At 42.4% G+C, this 18,361-nt stretch overlaps 1 protein-coding gene across 1 annotated transcript; it reads left to right on the forward strand.

The window, feature by feature from the left end:
• The first annotated feature begins 7,837 nt into the window (after positions 1-7,837).
• Positions 7,838-17,699, forward strand: LOC139308863 (amine sulfotransferase-like). Its single transcript, XM_070932792.1, has 6 exons — positions 7,838-7,979; positions 10,214-10,422; positions 12,029-12,155; positions 13,081-13,175; positions 13,849-14,029; positions 17,108-17,699. The coding sequence occupies exons 1-6, from the start codon at positions 7,838-7,840 to the stop codon at positions 17,266-17,268; spliced, it is 915 nt and encodes a 304-aa protein (XP_070788893.1). The 3' UTR covers positions 17,269-17,699.
• Positions 17,700-18,361: the final 662 nt, after the last annotated feature.

The following is an 18,361-nucleotide window of genomic DNA, read 5'->3' on the forward strand; positions in this document are numbered from 1 at the left end:
CTCCCATTACTTGTCCCAGCTTCTGCCAACCTAGCAGTTCAAAAGCACATAAAAAATGCAAGTAGAAAAATAGGGACCACCTTTGGTGGGAAGGTAACAGCATTCCGTGCGCCTTTGGCGTTTAGTCATGCCAGCCACATGACCATGGAGACGTCTTCAGACAGCGCTGGCTCTTCAGCTTTGAAATGGAGCTGAGCACTGCCCCCTAGAGTTGGGAACGACTAGCACATATGTGTGCTTTACTTTTAATGCAATACAGATGGTCTTCGACTAAACAACTGTTCGCTTAGTGACCAATGAAAGTTACAACGGCACTGAAAAAAAGTGAGTTAGGACCATTTTTCATACTTACGACCATTGCAGCATCCCCATGGTCACATGATTTCTATTTGGATACTTGACCACTGATTCACATTTATGACAGTTGCTGTGTCCTGGGGTCATGAAGATCTTTCTGGGACCTCTGATTATAAAGATGGAAGTCCACTTAGGTTGCTGAAACTTTACAAGAATTAAGTCTAATGCAAAACATTAGACTTGATGTTTCTTTCCGCAGATAAGAGGTTACTTCTAGCTCCCCCATCAACTACACTCGAAAGTTAACCCTTTTCCATTCTTGATTCTGGGTATTTCGATCTTAATGTGTTTGTTAATGTAATTAATTAAGGTAATCTTAATGTAATTGATTAGTCTCAACAGCAATATCAAATAAAAAATAAAATAAAGGTAAAAGTGTGTGATTTAATTACAAAATAAGATGTGTAAAAGAAAATACAATAATAAAATACATAAATGGTAAAGAAAAAGAACTGATTCCGATAATTACATTACCTGTTGCCCGGTTCTGTTTGATATAACATGTTCTTAGCTGAAGGTCCTGCTCTATCAACTTAGCACTTCTCTTTACGCTGTGTACCTTAAAGCCCAGGAGGAAGTAGGGCAGCCTGACATTCGGGACTCCAGGTGCAGTTCTTTCAAATAGAGATGTTAATGTCAAAGCCTCAGAGTGCATAGAATTAATAATCAAACAGAACACAAGCAATATTATTGATGGCTGGGGCAATAATGGCTAATCTTTTTGCCATCGCGTGCCAGGAGAGGGGGGAGCGCGGGGGGTGTCGTGCGTCCGCGTGCCAACACCCATAATTCTATGCGCCCCGCCCCGTGCATGTGTGCACGACCCCTCCCCACTCCCCCACTCCTGGCACGCAATGGCCCTAGGCCCCATTTTTTCTCTCCTCAGGCTCCAGAGCCTTTCTAGGAGTCTGGGGAGGGTGAAAATAGCTGTCCCAACCCCCCACCGGAGGCCATCCGGAGGCGGAAAATGGCCCGTTTGCCAACTTCTGGTGGGACTGGAAGTTGACCAACGGGCCTTTTTTGGCTTCGGGGTCGGTGGGGAAGGGTTTTTTCACCCTCCCCAAACTTCTAGAAAGACTCTGGAGCCTGGAGAGAGTAAACGACGGGCCTTCTGGTCCTACCGGAAGTTGGCAAACAGGCCATTTGTAGCCTCCGGAGGGGCTCTGGGGGTGGTGGGGAAGGCCTTTTTCACCCTCCCCAGACTCCTAAAAAGGCTCTGGAGCTGGGGAGAGAGAAAAATGGGCCTCCCCCCCACCCGAGGCCCTCCGGAGGCAGGAAGCAGCCTGTTTCCCTACTTGTGGTGGGCCCAGAAGGCCCGAAAATCAGCTGGCTAGCTGAGCTCACGTGCCCACCGATATGGCTACATGTGCCATCATCACGGACCTATACAGAGCCTCTCATGATATGGCAGATTACATAATTACACTTAATTATTGATTGGCTCTGTACGAAGTAGATACCTGTTTCTGTTCGACCATAGGAGTTGGCATGTTCTTGTCAGTTCCCAATATGCTTCTTAAAAAGGGGGCCTGAAATTATTCAGAGGAGGTAGCTTTTGTAAGACCCCATAATTCCATATGTAGGTCAGTCTAGCCCATATTCTATGCAGAATTTTCCATACACAGTGCCAGCTACTTGGTTGTGCCATTCAGTATTTGCTGTTCCTGTCTGTATCTTATACCCTGCTACTAGGCATTGGAATATATCCTACCCTACCTCATAGAGATAGTATGAGATAGTATGGGATGTGATAGTAATCCAACTTATCTTGAGAGCAACATGACTTTAAAGAACAGCTAAGTCATGATTAATATAAATTCATGTAACGCAATACAAAGGGACACGGTGGCTCTGTGGCTAAGACGCTGAGCTTGTCAATCGAAAGGTCGACAGTTCAGCTGTTTGAATCCCTAGTGCCGCGTAATGGGGTGAGCTCCCATTACTTGTCCCAGCTTCTGCCAACCTAGCAGTTCAAAAGCACATAAAAAATGCAAGTAGAAAAATAGGGACCACCTTTGGTGGGAAGGTAACAGCATTCCGTGCGCCTTTGGCGTTTAGTCATGCCAGCCACATGACCATGGAGACGTCTTCAGACAGCGCTGGCTCTTCAGCTTTGAAATGGAGCTGAGCACTGCCCCCTAGAGTTGGGAACGACTAGCACATATGTGTGCTTTACTTTTAATGCAATACAGATGGTCTTCGACTAAACAACTGTTCGCTTAGTGACCAATGAAAGTTACAACGGCACTGAAAAAAAGTGAGTTAGGACCATTTTTCATACTTACGACCATTGCAGCATCCCCATGGTCACATGATTTCTATTTGGATACTTGACCACTGATTCACATTTATGACAGTTGCTGTGTCCTGGGGTCATGAAGATCTTTCTGGGACCTCTGATTATAAAGATGGAAGTCCACTTAGGTTGCTGAAACTTTACAAGAATTAAGTCTAATGCAAAACATTAGACTTGATGTTTCTTTCCGCAGATAAGAGGTTACTTCTAGCTCCCCCATCAACTACACTCGAAAGTTAACCCTTTTCCATTCTTGATTCTGGGTATTTCGATCTTAATGTGTTTGTTAATGTAATTAATTAAGGTAATCTTAATGTAATTGATTAGTCTCAACAGAAATATCAAATAAAAAATAAAATAAAGGTAAAAGTGTGTGATTTAATTACAAAATAAGATGTGTAAAAGAAAATACAATAATAAAATACATAAATGGTAAATAAAAAGAACTGATTCCAATAATTACATTACCTGTTGCCTGGTTCTGTTTGATATAACATGTTCTTAGCTGAAGGTCCTGCTCCATAAACTTAGCCCTTCTCTTTACGCTGTGTACCTTAAAGCCCAGGAGGAAGTAGGGAAGCTTGACATTCGGGACTCCACGTGCAGTTCTTTCAAATAGAGATGTTAATGTCAAAGCCTCAGAGTGCATAGAATTAATAATCAAACAGAACACAAGCAATACCTTTGATGGCTGGGGCATCACCTATTCAGAGCTTCTCAAGATATGGCAGTTGACATAATTACGCTTAATTATTGATTGACTCTGTACGAAGTAGATACCTGGTTCTGTTTGACCACAGGGGTTGTTGACATGTTCTTGTCAGTTCCCAATATGCTTCTTAAAAAGGGGGGGCTGAAATTGTTCAGATGAGGTAGCTTTTGTAGGACCCCATAATTCCATACATAGGTCAGTCTAGTCCCGTGATGGTGAACCTATGGCACAGGTGCCACAGGTGGCATGCACAGCCCTCTCTCTGGGCACGTGAACCCTCCCTGCGGGCAAACGAGCCCTCGTCCCAGTTCTGCTCCACTCTGCCTATGCGCGCACCTCCCACTGGCCAGCTGATTTTCGTGTCTCTGCCATGCATGCGTGTGGACAGGATGCATGCGCATGTGCCGAGGGGGTGCGGGCTTGTGCACCCATACATAGGGCAGAGAGCGGGGAGGATGGAAGCCACCCCCCGTGGCCCATTTTTGGTCCCAGGAGACTGCAGGATGGGCTACTAGGCTCAAAATGGGGTGCAGGAGGTTGCAGCATGCATGGGAGGGTGGAGAAGTATGATATGTTGCACACGCATTCATGGGGAGTGGGCCATGTGGGGGGCGTTGTGCATGCATTGCATCAGCACATGATGACCCAAAGATTAGCCATCACTTCTAAGACATATTCTAGGAAGAAGTTTCTGTACACAGTGCCAGCTACTTGGTTGTGCTGTTCAGTATTTGCTGTTTCTGCCTGTATTTTATACCCTACTACTAGGCATTGGAATATATCCTACCCTACCTCATAGAGATAGTATGAGATAGTATGAGATGAGCGTAATCCAACTTATTTTGAGAGCAACATGACTTTAAAGTACAGCTACGTCATGGTTAATATAAGTTCATGTATCCCAATACAAAGGGACACGGTGGCTCAGTGGCTAAGTGTTGTGGCCCACCAGCAGCCTCTGTGGATCGTGGCTGATCCCGATGACGAGGAGGCTGGTGTGGGGTCGTGCCAGCAGCCAGCACAGCTGGCGCTCACGTCGGACAGCAAGGAGGCTGAAGAGGATATAGTGCCAGAGGCAGAGACTCAGCTAGGGCCTTCAGAACCTCCAGAGGCTCCTTCAAGTGGAGAGAGCGAAGTGGAGGAGCCTCTCCTCAATGCTCGAGCACGCAGGGCTGCCAAAAGACAGGAGTGGCTACTCAGAAGGAGGAGGTCTCCTCGAGAGTAAGGTTTGAGGATAATTGGCCACTCCCTTAGTCTATTTAAGTCACACACAGTTAGTAATTTCTTGCTGGAAACAACGTGTAATTATTACAGAGCATTTTGGAGAGTGAGTGTCTTATCATATCTTGTTTTCTGGGCTGGTTGCCAACCTTTGCCGGACTTTTATTCTTGGTATGTTATAACTTTGATAAGGACCATTGTTGTGGGTCACAATCCTTGGGAAACCGGATCTGGGGCAGAACACTAAGATGCTAAATCAATCAAAATGTCAGCAGTTCAGCAATCCCCAGTGCCACGGAACAGGGTGAGCTCCTGTTACTCGTCCCAGCTTCTGCCAACCTAGCAGTTTGAAAGCACATAAAAAATGCAAGTAGAAAAATAGGGACCACCTTTGGTGGGAAGGTAACAGCGTTTCGTGTGCCTTTGGCATTTAGTCATGCAGGCCACATGATCAGGGAGATGTCTTCGGACAGTGCTGGCTCTTCGGCTTTGAAACGGAGATGAACACCACCCCTTAGAGTCAGGAACGACTAGCACATATGTGTGAGGGGAACCTTTACCTTTACTTTTAACGCAATATAGGTGGTCTTCGACTTACAACAGTTCGCTTAGTGACCATTCAAAGTTACAATGGCACTGAAAAAAAGTGATACTTACTTTTCATACTTACGACCATTGCAGCATCCCCCTGGTCACACGATTTACACTTGGATGCTTGACCACTGACTCACATTTATGACGGTTGCAGTGTCCCGGGGTCATGTGATCTCTTTTTGCAACCTTCTGGCAAGCAAAGTCAATGGGGAAATCAGATTCACTTAACAACCGTGTCACTATTTTAACAACAGCAGCGATTCACTTAACAAATTCCTTACTTAGCAACATAAATTTTGGGCCCAATTGTGATCGTAAGTTGAGGACTACCTGTATTTGATTTGGTGTGAATGGCACAATGGTACCAGTTTGCATTTAATGCAACCCAAAACTCAGATAATTGAAAGCTAGAATTGAATTGAAGGCATGTGCAGTTGATATTACTGTCTTGCTATGGGGTTTTAGAGGCTGCTGCTTCATTCTTCAGTTGCTTATCTTCCTGTGTGCACAATGGACAAAAGATTCCTTCAAATAAAAACACTACAAGAACACACACACACACACACACACACACACACACACAGAGGACCATTATTAGAGGACTATTATTACAGCAAAAATTTGATGTGATTGAGCAGCACAAATAGCAGCTCTAAATTAGGATGAGATATCAGAATGCCTGATACCTCTACACTACAATTTTTTTGTTTTTTATTTTGCATTCTAAAGTTACTCTGTGACTTTGTTAACAATAACATTGAATTATAAGTGCAGTACATTCCGCTTCTCCTTTACTCTAATATTTTGTTAATAAACGTGTAAAAGCTTATGTTTCAAACGTTTCCTTGCTATATTTTACATATACTCATAATTTCAAAGAGTGATGCCATGATAGCAGTGTTTCAATATCTTCTACAAAAAAAGAGGGGGTCAAGATATTCTCCAAAGCACCCGAAGGCAGGTCAAGAAACAATGGGTGGAAAGTAATCAAGGAGAGAAGCACCATAGAACTAAGGATAAATTTTCTGAAGTGAGAACAATTAATCAGTGGAACAGCTTGCCTCCAGAAGTTGTGAATGTGCCACGTGCTTCCAAGTGAAGTTTATTTCACTTTTTCCTTTTTGACTTTTTCATCTAGGAAATTAGCAGGGATGAAAGAGCCTTTTCTCTCCATACATTTATTAGGAGAAGGAGGGAATCAAGGAGCCTCTTGGAAGATAGAATGGGCTCTCACCACCAAGTTACTCTCTCAAAGCAGGAGGTACGGCCAGGGTGAGAAGATGCAGAAAGACTTTTTGAGAGGAGCCTTGAGCCCTTCACTCTTCACCCAGCAAAGTTTCCCATAGACTGATCATAAGTGTCCTTTCTGCTCCGGTCTTCAGAACTTCAGCAGCTGGATGGGCACTTCCTATAACTGAATGTAACAACCAAAGCACATATTACTATCAACGTTTTTATTGCAAACTTCAGAGAACACTTCAGAGGTCATACACAAGAAGACACAACCACACACAGAATTCAAGAACTTCAACAAGGCAGTCGGAGAGTAAAGATCTAGATTGAAGAATTCAGATTGGTTGCAGAAGACTTAGGTTGGAATCAGCCATCACAAATAGCACAATTCAGGCATAGTCTAAATATTTGGATTGCAATCAATCCAATCATCCCTAGCTGTCAGTTACTTTGCTTCCATCCCTAATTCTTGGCCCCCTTGCATCGATCAGGGAAGAGAAGAGCCTATGTAATTCTCAACCATGGAAGATAGGTAGCGATCCAGAAATTTGGCTCTCTGCTTTTACTGTGGAGAATCTGGGCACATGGTCAAGGAATGCCCTTCCAAAGCACCGAAAAAAGGAGAAAGACAACCCAGCCACAGCTCCAGGGAAAGTTGCAGAACTAGAGAAACGACAACAGCCCCTCTTGTGAGAGCTTGCAGGAGGGGCTATCCAACCACTAAATGGAGCTCACATACAATTCCCGGAAATTTTCTATATCCCATGGTCATCCCCAGATGGGCCTCTTAGACGTAGACCAGTGGTGGCGAACCTTTTACTCACCAAGTACCAAACAGGTGCTTCATGCGCTTTGCATGTGCATGTGTTATCTGTGCTAACATGTGGCTCCTCCCTTTGTGCAGCTCCTCCATGTGCTACATGCACAATCTCACCATCTGCGCATGTGTGTGGTTTTCACACGTGCAATGCACATGCACGAACACCATGTATGCATGAAAGCACTGTGTGCCAGTACTCTCGTGCTGGCACACAGTAAATATTTGAGGAACAGGAATAGAAAAACATTGAAAAAGTAATGTAAATAAAGTTCGCCTTTAGGCATGATGTGACTGACTGCCAGACATTATATAAGAGTACGTTGTACTCAAAGTAAGGTAAGAAAAGAATTGCAACTAGTATGTTCTTAGTACTGTGATTCAAAATTTCTCTTCTCCATAGAACTTTTAGATGGCAAGAAGAGTAGCAAATTTACTCTTTGCAATGGAAACCTTCGAGCTCATGACACTAATTAACTAAATAATTAGATAAAATAATTGAATGTGTTTTTCTTCATGTTGCCAAGAATCAGGATTTTGAAAGAATTAATTGACTATTAATACAGGAACTATTTTCAATTTCTCTATTATATCAACAGGTGAGGCAATGGAGCCATCAGGGAAGGACCTATATCTACACAAAGGATGTTATTTTGTACCAGTGGTGTCCTCACCTGAAAAAATAGATTCACTGGAAAGTTTTGAAATCCGAGATGATGATACATTTATAATCACATATCCTAAATCAGGTAAATGTTTTATGCTTTAGCCTACAGCCCCCTAATCATGTTTGTCATTCTTCTCTACACTCTTTACAGAGTCTCAACTCAACTCTCAATCTTTTTTATATTGTGGTGACCAGAACTGGATACAGTATTCCAAGTGTGGTTTTATTAAGGCTTTATAAAGCGGTGGCACTACAACTTCACTTGATCTTGATTCTATCCTTCTGTTAATGCAGCCTAGGATCGCATTGGTATTTTGCTGTTGCCACACATTGTTGACTCATATTTAAATTATTGTCCAATATGACTCCAAGATCCCTTTCATTGTTACTGAGATTAAGCCACGTTTCACCTAGTCTGTACTTATGCAGTTGGTTTTTCTTGCCTAAGTGAAATATTTTACTTTTACCTCTGTTGAATTTCATTTTGTTAGATAAGGCCCGGTATTTAAATCTGTCAAGATCTTTTTGGATCTTTTTTTTTTTGTTTTCTTTCGAGCTTTATATTTTATTTTACATATACATATCAATGCATGAACAGTGTGGCACCTGGGTGTCATGCATTCTAATACAAATGGAACTGGTAAAATTGATAATAGTTTTTACATTCAACCAACTTATATATTTCTAATAATAATACATATTTCATTAATATTAATATTTATTTTATTTTATATTATATTTATTTATATATTATTTTATTAATATTTTATTATGTAAAAATGTATACACTAATCTTCCCCCTTTCTCTTATTTCTATCTCTATTCTAACTTATCACCCTTTTATTAAATGATGTTTTCTTTCTATCCTACCTAACTTCTAACCATGCCACCATTCTAAAAAAGAAGGGAGAGAAAGAAGAAAAGCAAATCAGAACAACAACAAAAAAGAGAAATACTTTCCTTTCTATCCATAGTCTCTTGTCCGCTTCAATACTTTGCTATGCTTTTTTTGACTTGCCTCCCATATTCCTCTCTTGGATCTTGATCACTGTTTGCATCTACTTCTTGGCTATTCAGTCTAAGTATTTCTCCAATCTTTACCCTCTTCCATTGCCTAGCTTCCAAAATATCTGCCCAGGCCCCTATCTCCCTTTCTCCAATTCACTTTTCAACTCTCTTAAAGTATTTCCTCCCTGATTTAATTCAGCAATCACTGTTATTTTTATTATTATCTCCTACTTGTCTTCTTCTTTTGTTCACTGGTTCTTTGGTTCAATCTCTTCCTCTGCTAGCTCCTCCCTTTTCTGGGCATCTTCATCTTTATTTATCATCCCATGTATACAGTGGTGAGTTTCAAACATTTTTACTCCTGGTTCTATGGGTGTGGTGGGTGTGGCATGGCTTGGTGAGCATGGTAGGGGAAGGATACTGTAAAATCTCCATTCCCACCCCACTCCAGGAGAAGGATACTGTAAAATCTCCATTCTCTCCCCAATCCACGGGAAAGTTACTGCAAAGTCCCCATTTCCTCCCGATCAGCTGGGACTCAGGAGGCAGAGAATAGATGGGGGTGGGGCCAGTCAGAATTTTTACTACCGGTTCTCCGAACTACTCAAAATTTCCACTACCAGTACTCCAGAACTGGTCAGAACCTGCTGAAACCCACCTCTGATTGTAGAGTATTTTCCATTGTTTCCATAATCTCCTTAAATCCATTCTCTATGATGTCCTTTGTGCTTTGGAAAATCATCTATATCATTTATGAAGATATTGAACAGTACTTCCCTCCATGTGGATGTAGTTCCGTTGAAGACTACATATTAAGTACAGTTTGTCAGTCAGTTATAAACCCACCTAGTTGTAGTGCTATCTATCCCACATTTTATTAGCTTGCCAAGAAGTAGGTTGTGATCGAGTTTTTAAAATGCTTTATTGAAATCTAAGTACACTATGTTCATAGCATTTCGCTCATATACTAATTTGGTCACTTTGTTGAAAATGAAATAAGATTTATTTGGCATGATCTGTTTTCAATGAAGCCATGTTGGCTTCTGGTTATAACCCTATTTGCTTCTAGGTTGTTCACAGATTTGTTGCTTGATTATCTTCTCCAAGATCTTCCCAAGTATTGATGTCAGGCTGATTGGTCTCAAATTTCCTGAATCAGTTTTTCTTTTCTTCCTTTTTGGAAGATACGGCCACACCAGCTCTTTTCCAGTCCTCAGGTATTTCGCCGCTGATCCAAGAACTTTGAAAGATATGTTTCAATGGTTCTGAAGTTATGAATGAATGAATTTAATTATTTCTTGTTTACAGGCACCGTATGGACTCAGAACATTGTGAGCTTGATTCTTTATGAAGGTCATCGAGATGGAACTGAAAATATTACCCTGATTGACAGGGCACCATGGCTAGAGTATAATGTTTATTATGTAGATTTACCTAGTCGCCCATCACCTCGTGTCATTTGTACCCATCTGCCCCACTATTTGGCACCCAAAGGATTACGAAATAAAAGAGCAAAGGTAGGACATATTTTGGTAACTTGCGGGGTGGAATGGGGAGCTGTCTGTCTTCTTCTTCTTTTTTTTTTTTACCTCTGCATCTGAATGTTTTATTGAGAAATAAATGCAAATGAAGAGATGTTACATTGTTCCATTGTGTTTGGTGATTTGCAGGCTGAGTAAAAATAACTCAAATAAAACAGGGACCCCAGAATCTCATGCTTGGCCCAAATGTAACCAAACTGAAGATCCATACAGAGATATTTAATCCTTCATGTTACTTTTTCCAAAATGACACTTCCAGATGGATTGGAACTTTTTGTGCGGCATAGTCAGTTTCTATCTTAACGTATCTGGAGGATGCCAAGTTGAGGAATCCTACCTTTAGCCATAAAATCCTTTTTACAATTGCTACTCTCAGTCTCTTATGCCCTCCTGGATGGAGGACTATAATAGCTTTGATTCTAATTTTATATCCCACTCTTTTTTATCCTTTGTAAATTTGGATTGTATTTGTAGGTATATCCACCATTCTAATTCAATTCCTTCTTCCCTTAACTTCTTCCTTGATTTTAATTCCCCTTTCACGTTTAATAATTCTTTATATGTAATAGTCCCTCCCGTTTTGAGAAGATTAGGATGTTTGAGCATTTCTACTGCTGATATCCAACTGGGGATGTCTATATAGTTACTTCTCTTGGTCTTAATCCAAATATCTAAAAGTGCCCTCAGCTGGGGAGTTTTAGGGATGACCTAGGCAGACCCTTTTTTGCCATAGCCCCTGCCCTATTCCCTCTAAAGTGAGGCTGGTTCCAACCTTGCTGGCCTTCTGGAAGATCCTCCAAATGGTTTTGCTAATGAGCTTTGAGGTTCTATAATAAAGTGATCATATGAGAGTTAATTGATGTTAATTGAGGTACTCCCTGTATGCTTTGCTTCCATTCTGGGTTTCTTTGTTTTTTGTCTTCTTTTTAAATTTAAATTTAAATTCTTAATGGTTTTTATCAGGGGTGAAATTCAGCAGATTCCGACAGGTTCTGGAAAACCGGTAGTGGAAATTTTGAGGAGTTCGGAGAACCGGCAAAAAACCACCTCTGGCTGGTCCCAGAGTAGGATGGGAATGGAGATTTTGCAGTATCCTTCCCATGCCACGCTCACCAAGCCATACCCACAGAACCAGTAGTAAAAAGAATTGAATTTCACCACAGGGTTTTTATGCATTTTATTTAATTAATAAATAATTAAAAGTCACCCAAAGTCACCATGTAAGATGTACAGCTAGACAACTGTAATAGACAGACAGACAGACAGACAGACAGACAGACAGATAGATATAGATAGATAGATAGATGAGAGAGAGGGGAGAGGGAGGAGAGAGGGAAAGGTGGAGAGGGAGAGGGAGGGAGGGAGGGAGGGAGGAGAGAGAGAGATTGTAGATATATTTTTATCTATGGGAAGTTAGCATCTTGTGAAATAAAGTACAAATGGAGTTCTGCCCTCCAGAAAGTCCCCTAAGGTCCACCAAGCCTCAAGGTTTTTCAACCAATCCCACTTTTTTCCTGCTATATTCACTCTAACTGGAGTCTCTGAGGATCATTTTTGACTAGATACGTTCTTCTTCCTACAGATTATTTATGTGTTTAGAAATCCAAAGGATGTCTTTGTTTCTAGCTATCATTTTTACAAAATTCTAACCATGATGGAAACAACAGAAGAGTTTGATGCTTACTTGGAGACATTTTTGGCTGGCAAAAGTAAGAACCTAATCACAATCAAGTTAGTTTTTCTTTTGGACAAGAGATATGAATTCAATCCACTTCCTGCAAGCGGCAAACAATCCACCTCCCCTCCTTAAAATAAGATAAGAATAGTTATTTTCAATCCTCATTCAATTATTTCCATAAACTATATGCAAACCGTTTATAATGGGATGGATGAGTGGAGAAGAATGCAGGATTCCTTAAATAACTCATGATGCAAAAGTGGATGGGAATGGCAAGAGAATGCAGCTTATTAAGGAAGAGAGAGAAGAAATACGAGGAGCCATTTAATATATGGAATAATTGAGGGAAATAAATCATTGGATTTAAAATCAGGGGTTAGTATTATTATTGTTGCCATTATTATTGTCATTGTTATATTAGTCAGGAGACTGCAATGCAGTCTCTGCAATGCAATGAAAAAATAGAGAGTTATCCTTATTTTTTAAAAAAAATATAAGAAAACTAAAAAATTAACACATAAAACACATGGGGAGCATTTAAGGGTTGGACACAGAAGAGAGTTAATGGGAGTAAGTCTGATATTTGCAAATGTATAAAACATTAATTCATATTGCCCAAAGATCCAAATAAAGAAAAGCAAAAGAAACAAAACAATAGAGCAGCATCTTGACAAAACTTTCCCCTTAACAAGTGAGAGTATGTAATCACATTAGTTACGGCTCCCATTCCTTCTCTGTCCTCTCCGCATTCAGCATTATTAAGGTGGCCCATCAACTGAGCTTTAATCCGTAGGCCCATCTGGTCATAAGAATAAATGGAAGAAATTCAAGCATTCAGAATGTATCCCTGAGACGGATTGTTAGCAGGAACATTGCAGTGCCCAGCTAAACAATTAAACCAAGTGACTTTGAAGATTGCACTCATATTTATGCCAAATTCATTTCTCTCCTATCAGTGCCCAGTAGTTTATGGCTTGACCATGTAGAAGGCTGGTACACTCATAAGGGTGATTTCAATATTCTCTTCCTATCTTATGAAGAAATGAAAAAGGTAAGATGTGTAAATGTGTAATGCAATATGAACAACCGTCAAGCATAGGAAGCTTTAGAAAGGGAGGAATGTGTAGAATACCTTATTCCAGCAAGGAGTAGTAGAGGTGACCACTGAACCTTGGTTATTTTGGTGAACTCCTGGAGGAATGGTGAGGTCTCTGAAGAAGCATAAGAGCCCCCTCTTCAACAGGAAGGAGAAGAATCCATGAAACTAGAATGTGGTCATCTTGGTATCAAAAAGATTAATAAAAGGCATTTTTCTGAGCACTTGGTGACATGGGCAAGATATGAATTTAATCAATAAAATAAAGTAAAATAAAATAAATAATGTTCTCCTCTTTTGCTTCAAAGAAAGTTGACTCAACTCAAGTGCATTTTCAAGAGAGACCAAAGCATTTATTTAGCTTGGTTGGAGAACTGAACAGCTTCTGTTGCAGCCAAGATTGCTAAGGATGTAAGAGTCTGAATCATCAAAATATTAAGATCCAAAAAGGTTTTTCAACAACTTGTCTCTTGGAAACCCATAGCAGCAGTTCTAAGGATGGATTTCTGTGTTTAATGAATACGGTTCATTTAAAAAAAAATAAAACTACAAATGATTTATCAGCAACATTTTCCTTCTTTTCTCCCTTGTTATGGATGAACTAATATAAAGCTGTATCAAATTGCAGGATCTGAGAAGTTCTGTACTGAAAATATGCCACTTCCTTGGAAGAGAACTAACTGAAAAGGAGGTGGATGATGTAGTGGATAAAGCTACATTTGATAGCATGAAAGCGGATTCTAGAACAAACTATGCATTTGTGAATCCTACCTTAGCAGATTCTAGCAAAGGGGTCTTTCTTCGTAAAGGTAAATCCATAGAAATGTATATTCTAGGGGTATGCTTATGAATATGCCAGGATTGCCACCTTCAACTAAAAGTCACTTTGTGAGAACCGCTGCCGCCAAGGGTGAGGGGGTGGTGTGGCAAGGATGGGCCATCCGCGGCTTCCTTCTCTCCCCGCCCGAGCAGACTTCTGGCATAGCCCCAGGCCTCTGGAGGGAGGGAGAGAGGGGGGCCCTGGCCTGCTGCTCCTGCATCCGCCACCCCCTTTCCCCCAGCAAGAGGAGCACCAGGAGCAACTGCCGGGGCAGAGAGGGCGAGGAAAGGCTTTGGTGGCAGGCCATTCTCGCCAGGTAACAGACAGGCTGCTCCTGGAGAAGGAGAAGCTGCCAGCGGGGAGGCAAGCTGCCCCAGGAGGACTGGAGGAGAGTGCATCTCCTCACTAATGGAGATCCACCAGCGGGGAAGTGGTTGCAGAAAGCGGTCAGAAATGCACAAGCCAGGAAGCAGTCATGCTCCCTTGCAGGAGACGGTTGCACGTTCACTCCAGCAAAAGTTTGTGCAACCCTCTCCGGCCAGGGAGCATAACTGCTTCCTGGCCAGCACACCTCTTACCACACCCATTTCCCCACCAGTAGATCTCCATGAGTGAGAAGCTGTGCTCTTCTCCGGTCCTCCTGGGGCAGCTCGCCTCCCCGCTGGCAGTTTCTCCTTCTCCTGGCTGCTCCAGAAGCAGCCTGTCTGTTTCCCGGCGAGAACTGCCTGCCACCACAGCCTGCCCTGCCCTCTCTGCCCCGCAGTTGGTCCTGGTGCTGCCGGAGAAGCAGCAGCATGAGAATCACTCTTGCTGGGGGCAAGGGGGTGGCAGCAGCAGGAGCAGCAAGCCAGGGCTTCCCTCCCTCCCTCCCTCCAGATGCTTGGGCTATCTTTAGCTTCGCTTAGCCGGCATAGGAGGCACGGGGCCCGGCGGATCCCTGGGTGAGGGATGGAAGGAAGGAAGCCTGATTGGATGACAAAAGTGTCCATGGAGGAGCCGAGGACGTGCCTATCCCTGACCCTACTTAGCGCCTTTCTTCTTCCTAAAACCAGGGACTGCTCCGCCTCGCAAGGCGCAGGGACTTCCCATCCCGCTCCCTCCGTCAGAACTGAGGAAGACGCACTGAGCTTCTCTTCAGGGGGTTGTTAAGGGCGGGAGAAGGGCAGCTGACAGAAAGAGTGCCTTGGGGGGGCATAGATATGGGGGTTCGCCTCAATGCCTTGACACCCCTTGGCTTCCGCAGGCGCCACCGCCAGCCCCAGACAAGCACCTCAGTCTTTGCGGCTACGGAGCTTGGGAGGGGAGGCCAGCTGGGGTTTTCATTTGACGCCCACCAGGGGCTGAGTGAGCCTCCTTTCAGTGTGCAAACTCGGGGCACCAGATAAAAGCCAGGCTGGCATCTCCAGCGCTGCTTTAATGGAGCCGGATGAACCGAGAGGATGAAGGAGAAGGAACGGATGGGCAGGCTAGAGTAGCTCGCTTTCCCCTCAGCAGGGCTTCCCCATCAGAGCAGCAGCAGCAGGAGGAGGAGGAATCGGCGGGAGAGGCTTTGCTGGCTGCCTGGCTGGGACCCAGAGGGGGCAGCTGTAATAGGGTGCTGGGTACGCAGAGGGTGGATGAAAGAAGGGCGGACGATTAAATGTCTTGTGAGTGTATCTATGGATATTTTTTGCATTTTTTTCTGCAACTTCTTCAGCCGAAGAAGTTGTAGGGAAAAAATGCCTTTAAAAGCCTCTGGGGATCCCAGCTGACTTGCCTGATCACCAGAGGCTTCTAAAAACATTTTTTTCTGCAACCTCTTAAGGTTGTAAAAAAAATGCTTTTAAAAGTTAAAAAAAAAAGTCGGCCACGCCCACCCAGTCACATTGCCCCACAAGCCATGCCCACAAAATAAGCCACGCCCACAGAACCGGTAGTAAAAAAATTTAGAACCCACCCCTGAGAGAGAGAGAGAGAGAGAGAGAGAGGGAGAGAGAGATTTTGTGTGTGTGTGTCTGTACATACAGATACACACAAACATACTTGCATTCCTACATGGACACCCATTCATTTTTATTTACTTATTTATTTATTAATTTAATTTGTATACTGCCCTTCTTCCAGAAGGGACTCAGCCAAAATTAAAAAACATACAAATACAAAAGTTAAGATAATTAAAAAAGAATTAAATCACAAGCTACCCAATTTAAAACCCCCAAATCCATAAATTTAAAATCCCAATTAAAAAACCATTTAGGCTAGGCCGGCTTGATGGAATAAAAACGTCTTCAGGGCTTTACGGAAGGTCTTTCAAGGCGGGAGGCAAGAAACCCTCTCTCAGAGAAGCATTTATAATCCTCTGGAGCCAGCCTCGTGTTACCTCCCGGGTGGCCAGTACCAGCCAGGAGGGGCACGGGTCCAATAAACATGTGGTTGCATTTAACCTCCCCAAGATCCTGTCCACGTCCTCAGGAGTCACAGGTTCGAACTCATCCCAGGTAACATTCTCAAGACCAGCCTCAGTCACCCCGCCAGGATCTACCCAGTCAGAGTCCAAGCCTTCCCGAATCTGAGCGATTTTATCGTGCAGATACTGTGCAAAATCCTCAGCCTGCCCTTGCAAGGGGTCTTCCCGTGCTCCCTGATGTAGGAGGGAGCGAGTCACCCTAAACAAGGCGGCTGGGTGGTTATCTGCCGATGCAATAAGAGCGGAAAAGTGATTACGCTTTGCTGCTTTTATCGCCACTAGATAGGTCTTAATATGAGACCTAACTAGTGTTTGGTCGGATTCAGAGCGACTAGCCCTCCAACCGCTCTCTAGGCAATTTTTCCGGCGCTTCATCTCCCTCAGCTCCTCGGAAAACCAAGGGGCCGGGCAGGTTCGGCGTCGGGTCAGAGGCCGCAAAGGCACGACTCTGTCCAGAGCACCGGCGGCCGTCCTATCCCAGGCAGCCACCAGATCTTCAGCCGAGTCGTGAGCCAGAGTTCATTCAGAGTTCTATCCATTTTGGTGATAGGATGACACAAATAGCCTCTAGTTTAATTGAACAGAAATACTGTTGACATTTTTTTAACTACTGCTTTCCAGGCATTGTTGGAGACTGGAAGAACCACATGACTGTTGCCCAGAGTGAAAGATTTGACCGTGTCTTTAAGGAGAGGATGGAAAAGCTGCCCTTCAGGTTCTGCTGGGATATGCAGGAGGATCCTGAGCCTATTTCCAGCTCAGGGGAGGAAAATAATGTGTGATACGTGCCTTCAAATGTTTGAATCAGAGATGACCTCCCAAGAAGGGTCTTTATGTAACTTTGTAATGTTTAATGTTTAATTCTCAACTTTGCAGAGATCATAGAACAAAGCAACCTTAAATTCTAAGCTATTATTAAATATAATAGAAACTGCAGAAAACTGTTAACAGTACATCTCTCTGAAATTCTTACTATCTTTTGTATTTTGATTCCACAAATGAGGCCAGATGCATCAAAGTTTTGACATTGTCCAGCTAGTTCCTATATACACTTTTTTAAATATACAATTTGCCAAGTCCCAGCATGAGATTTCCTCATATGGCTAAGGCCCTTTCTCTATTGCCTTTAGTTAGTAGTGGAACTATATTGGTATAAAATTTGCTGTCCTTATTGCTGATGCCTATCTGTATCTATTACCTCCCATTTGGCTTGTCCCTGGTTGATTCTGGGTATTTCGATCTTAATGTATTTCTTAATGTAATTAATTAATGTACTCTTAATGTAATTGATTAATTGATTAGTCTCCACAGCAATATCAAATAAAAAATAAAATAAAGGTAAAAGTGTGTGATTTAATTACAAAATAAGATGTGTAAAAGAAAATACAATAAGGAAATACATAAATGGTAAATAAAAAGAACTGATTCCGATAATTACATTACCTGTTGCCTGGTTCTGTTTGATATAACATGTTCTTAGCTGAACGTCCTGCTCTATAAACTTAGCCCTTCTCTTTACGCTGTGTACCTTAAAGCCCAGGAGGAAGTAGGTCAGCCTGACATTCAGGACTCCATGTGCAGTTCTTTCAAATAGAGATGTTAATGTCAAAGCCTCAGAGTGCATAGAATTAATAATCAAACAGAACACAATCAATATTATTGATGGCTGGGGCAATAATGGCTAATGTAGGGAAACAATAATATAGAATATAAAATACTGATATACTAGATTTAGTAAAAGCTTGTTATTCTGTCATCATTAGGTTCCTGTAACATATATATTGTGCTTTTGTATCACATATATTATTCCTTTCTATTTGTATCTCCTGTTGCAAACATATTGTCATTAGGCCTCTGAAATGTATCTGGTATTTG

Source organism: Pituophis catenifer, unplaced genomic scaffold (genome assembly GCF_029215685.1).
Source record: "Pituophis catenifer annectens isolate HBS135680 unplaced genomic scaffold, rPitCat1.0.hap2 SCAF_1, whole genome shotgun sequence".
NCBI lineage: Eukaryota > Metazoa > Chordata > Lepidosauria > Squamata > Colubridae > Pituophis > Pituophis catenifer.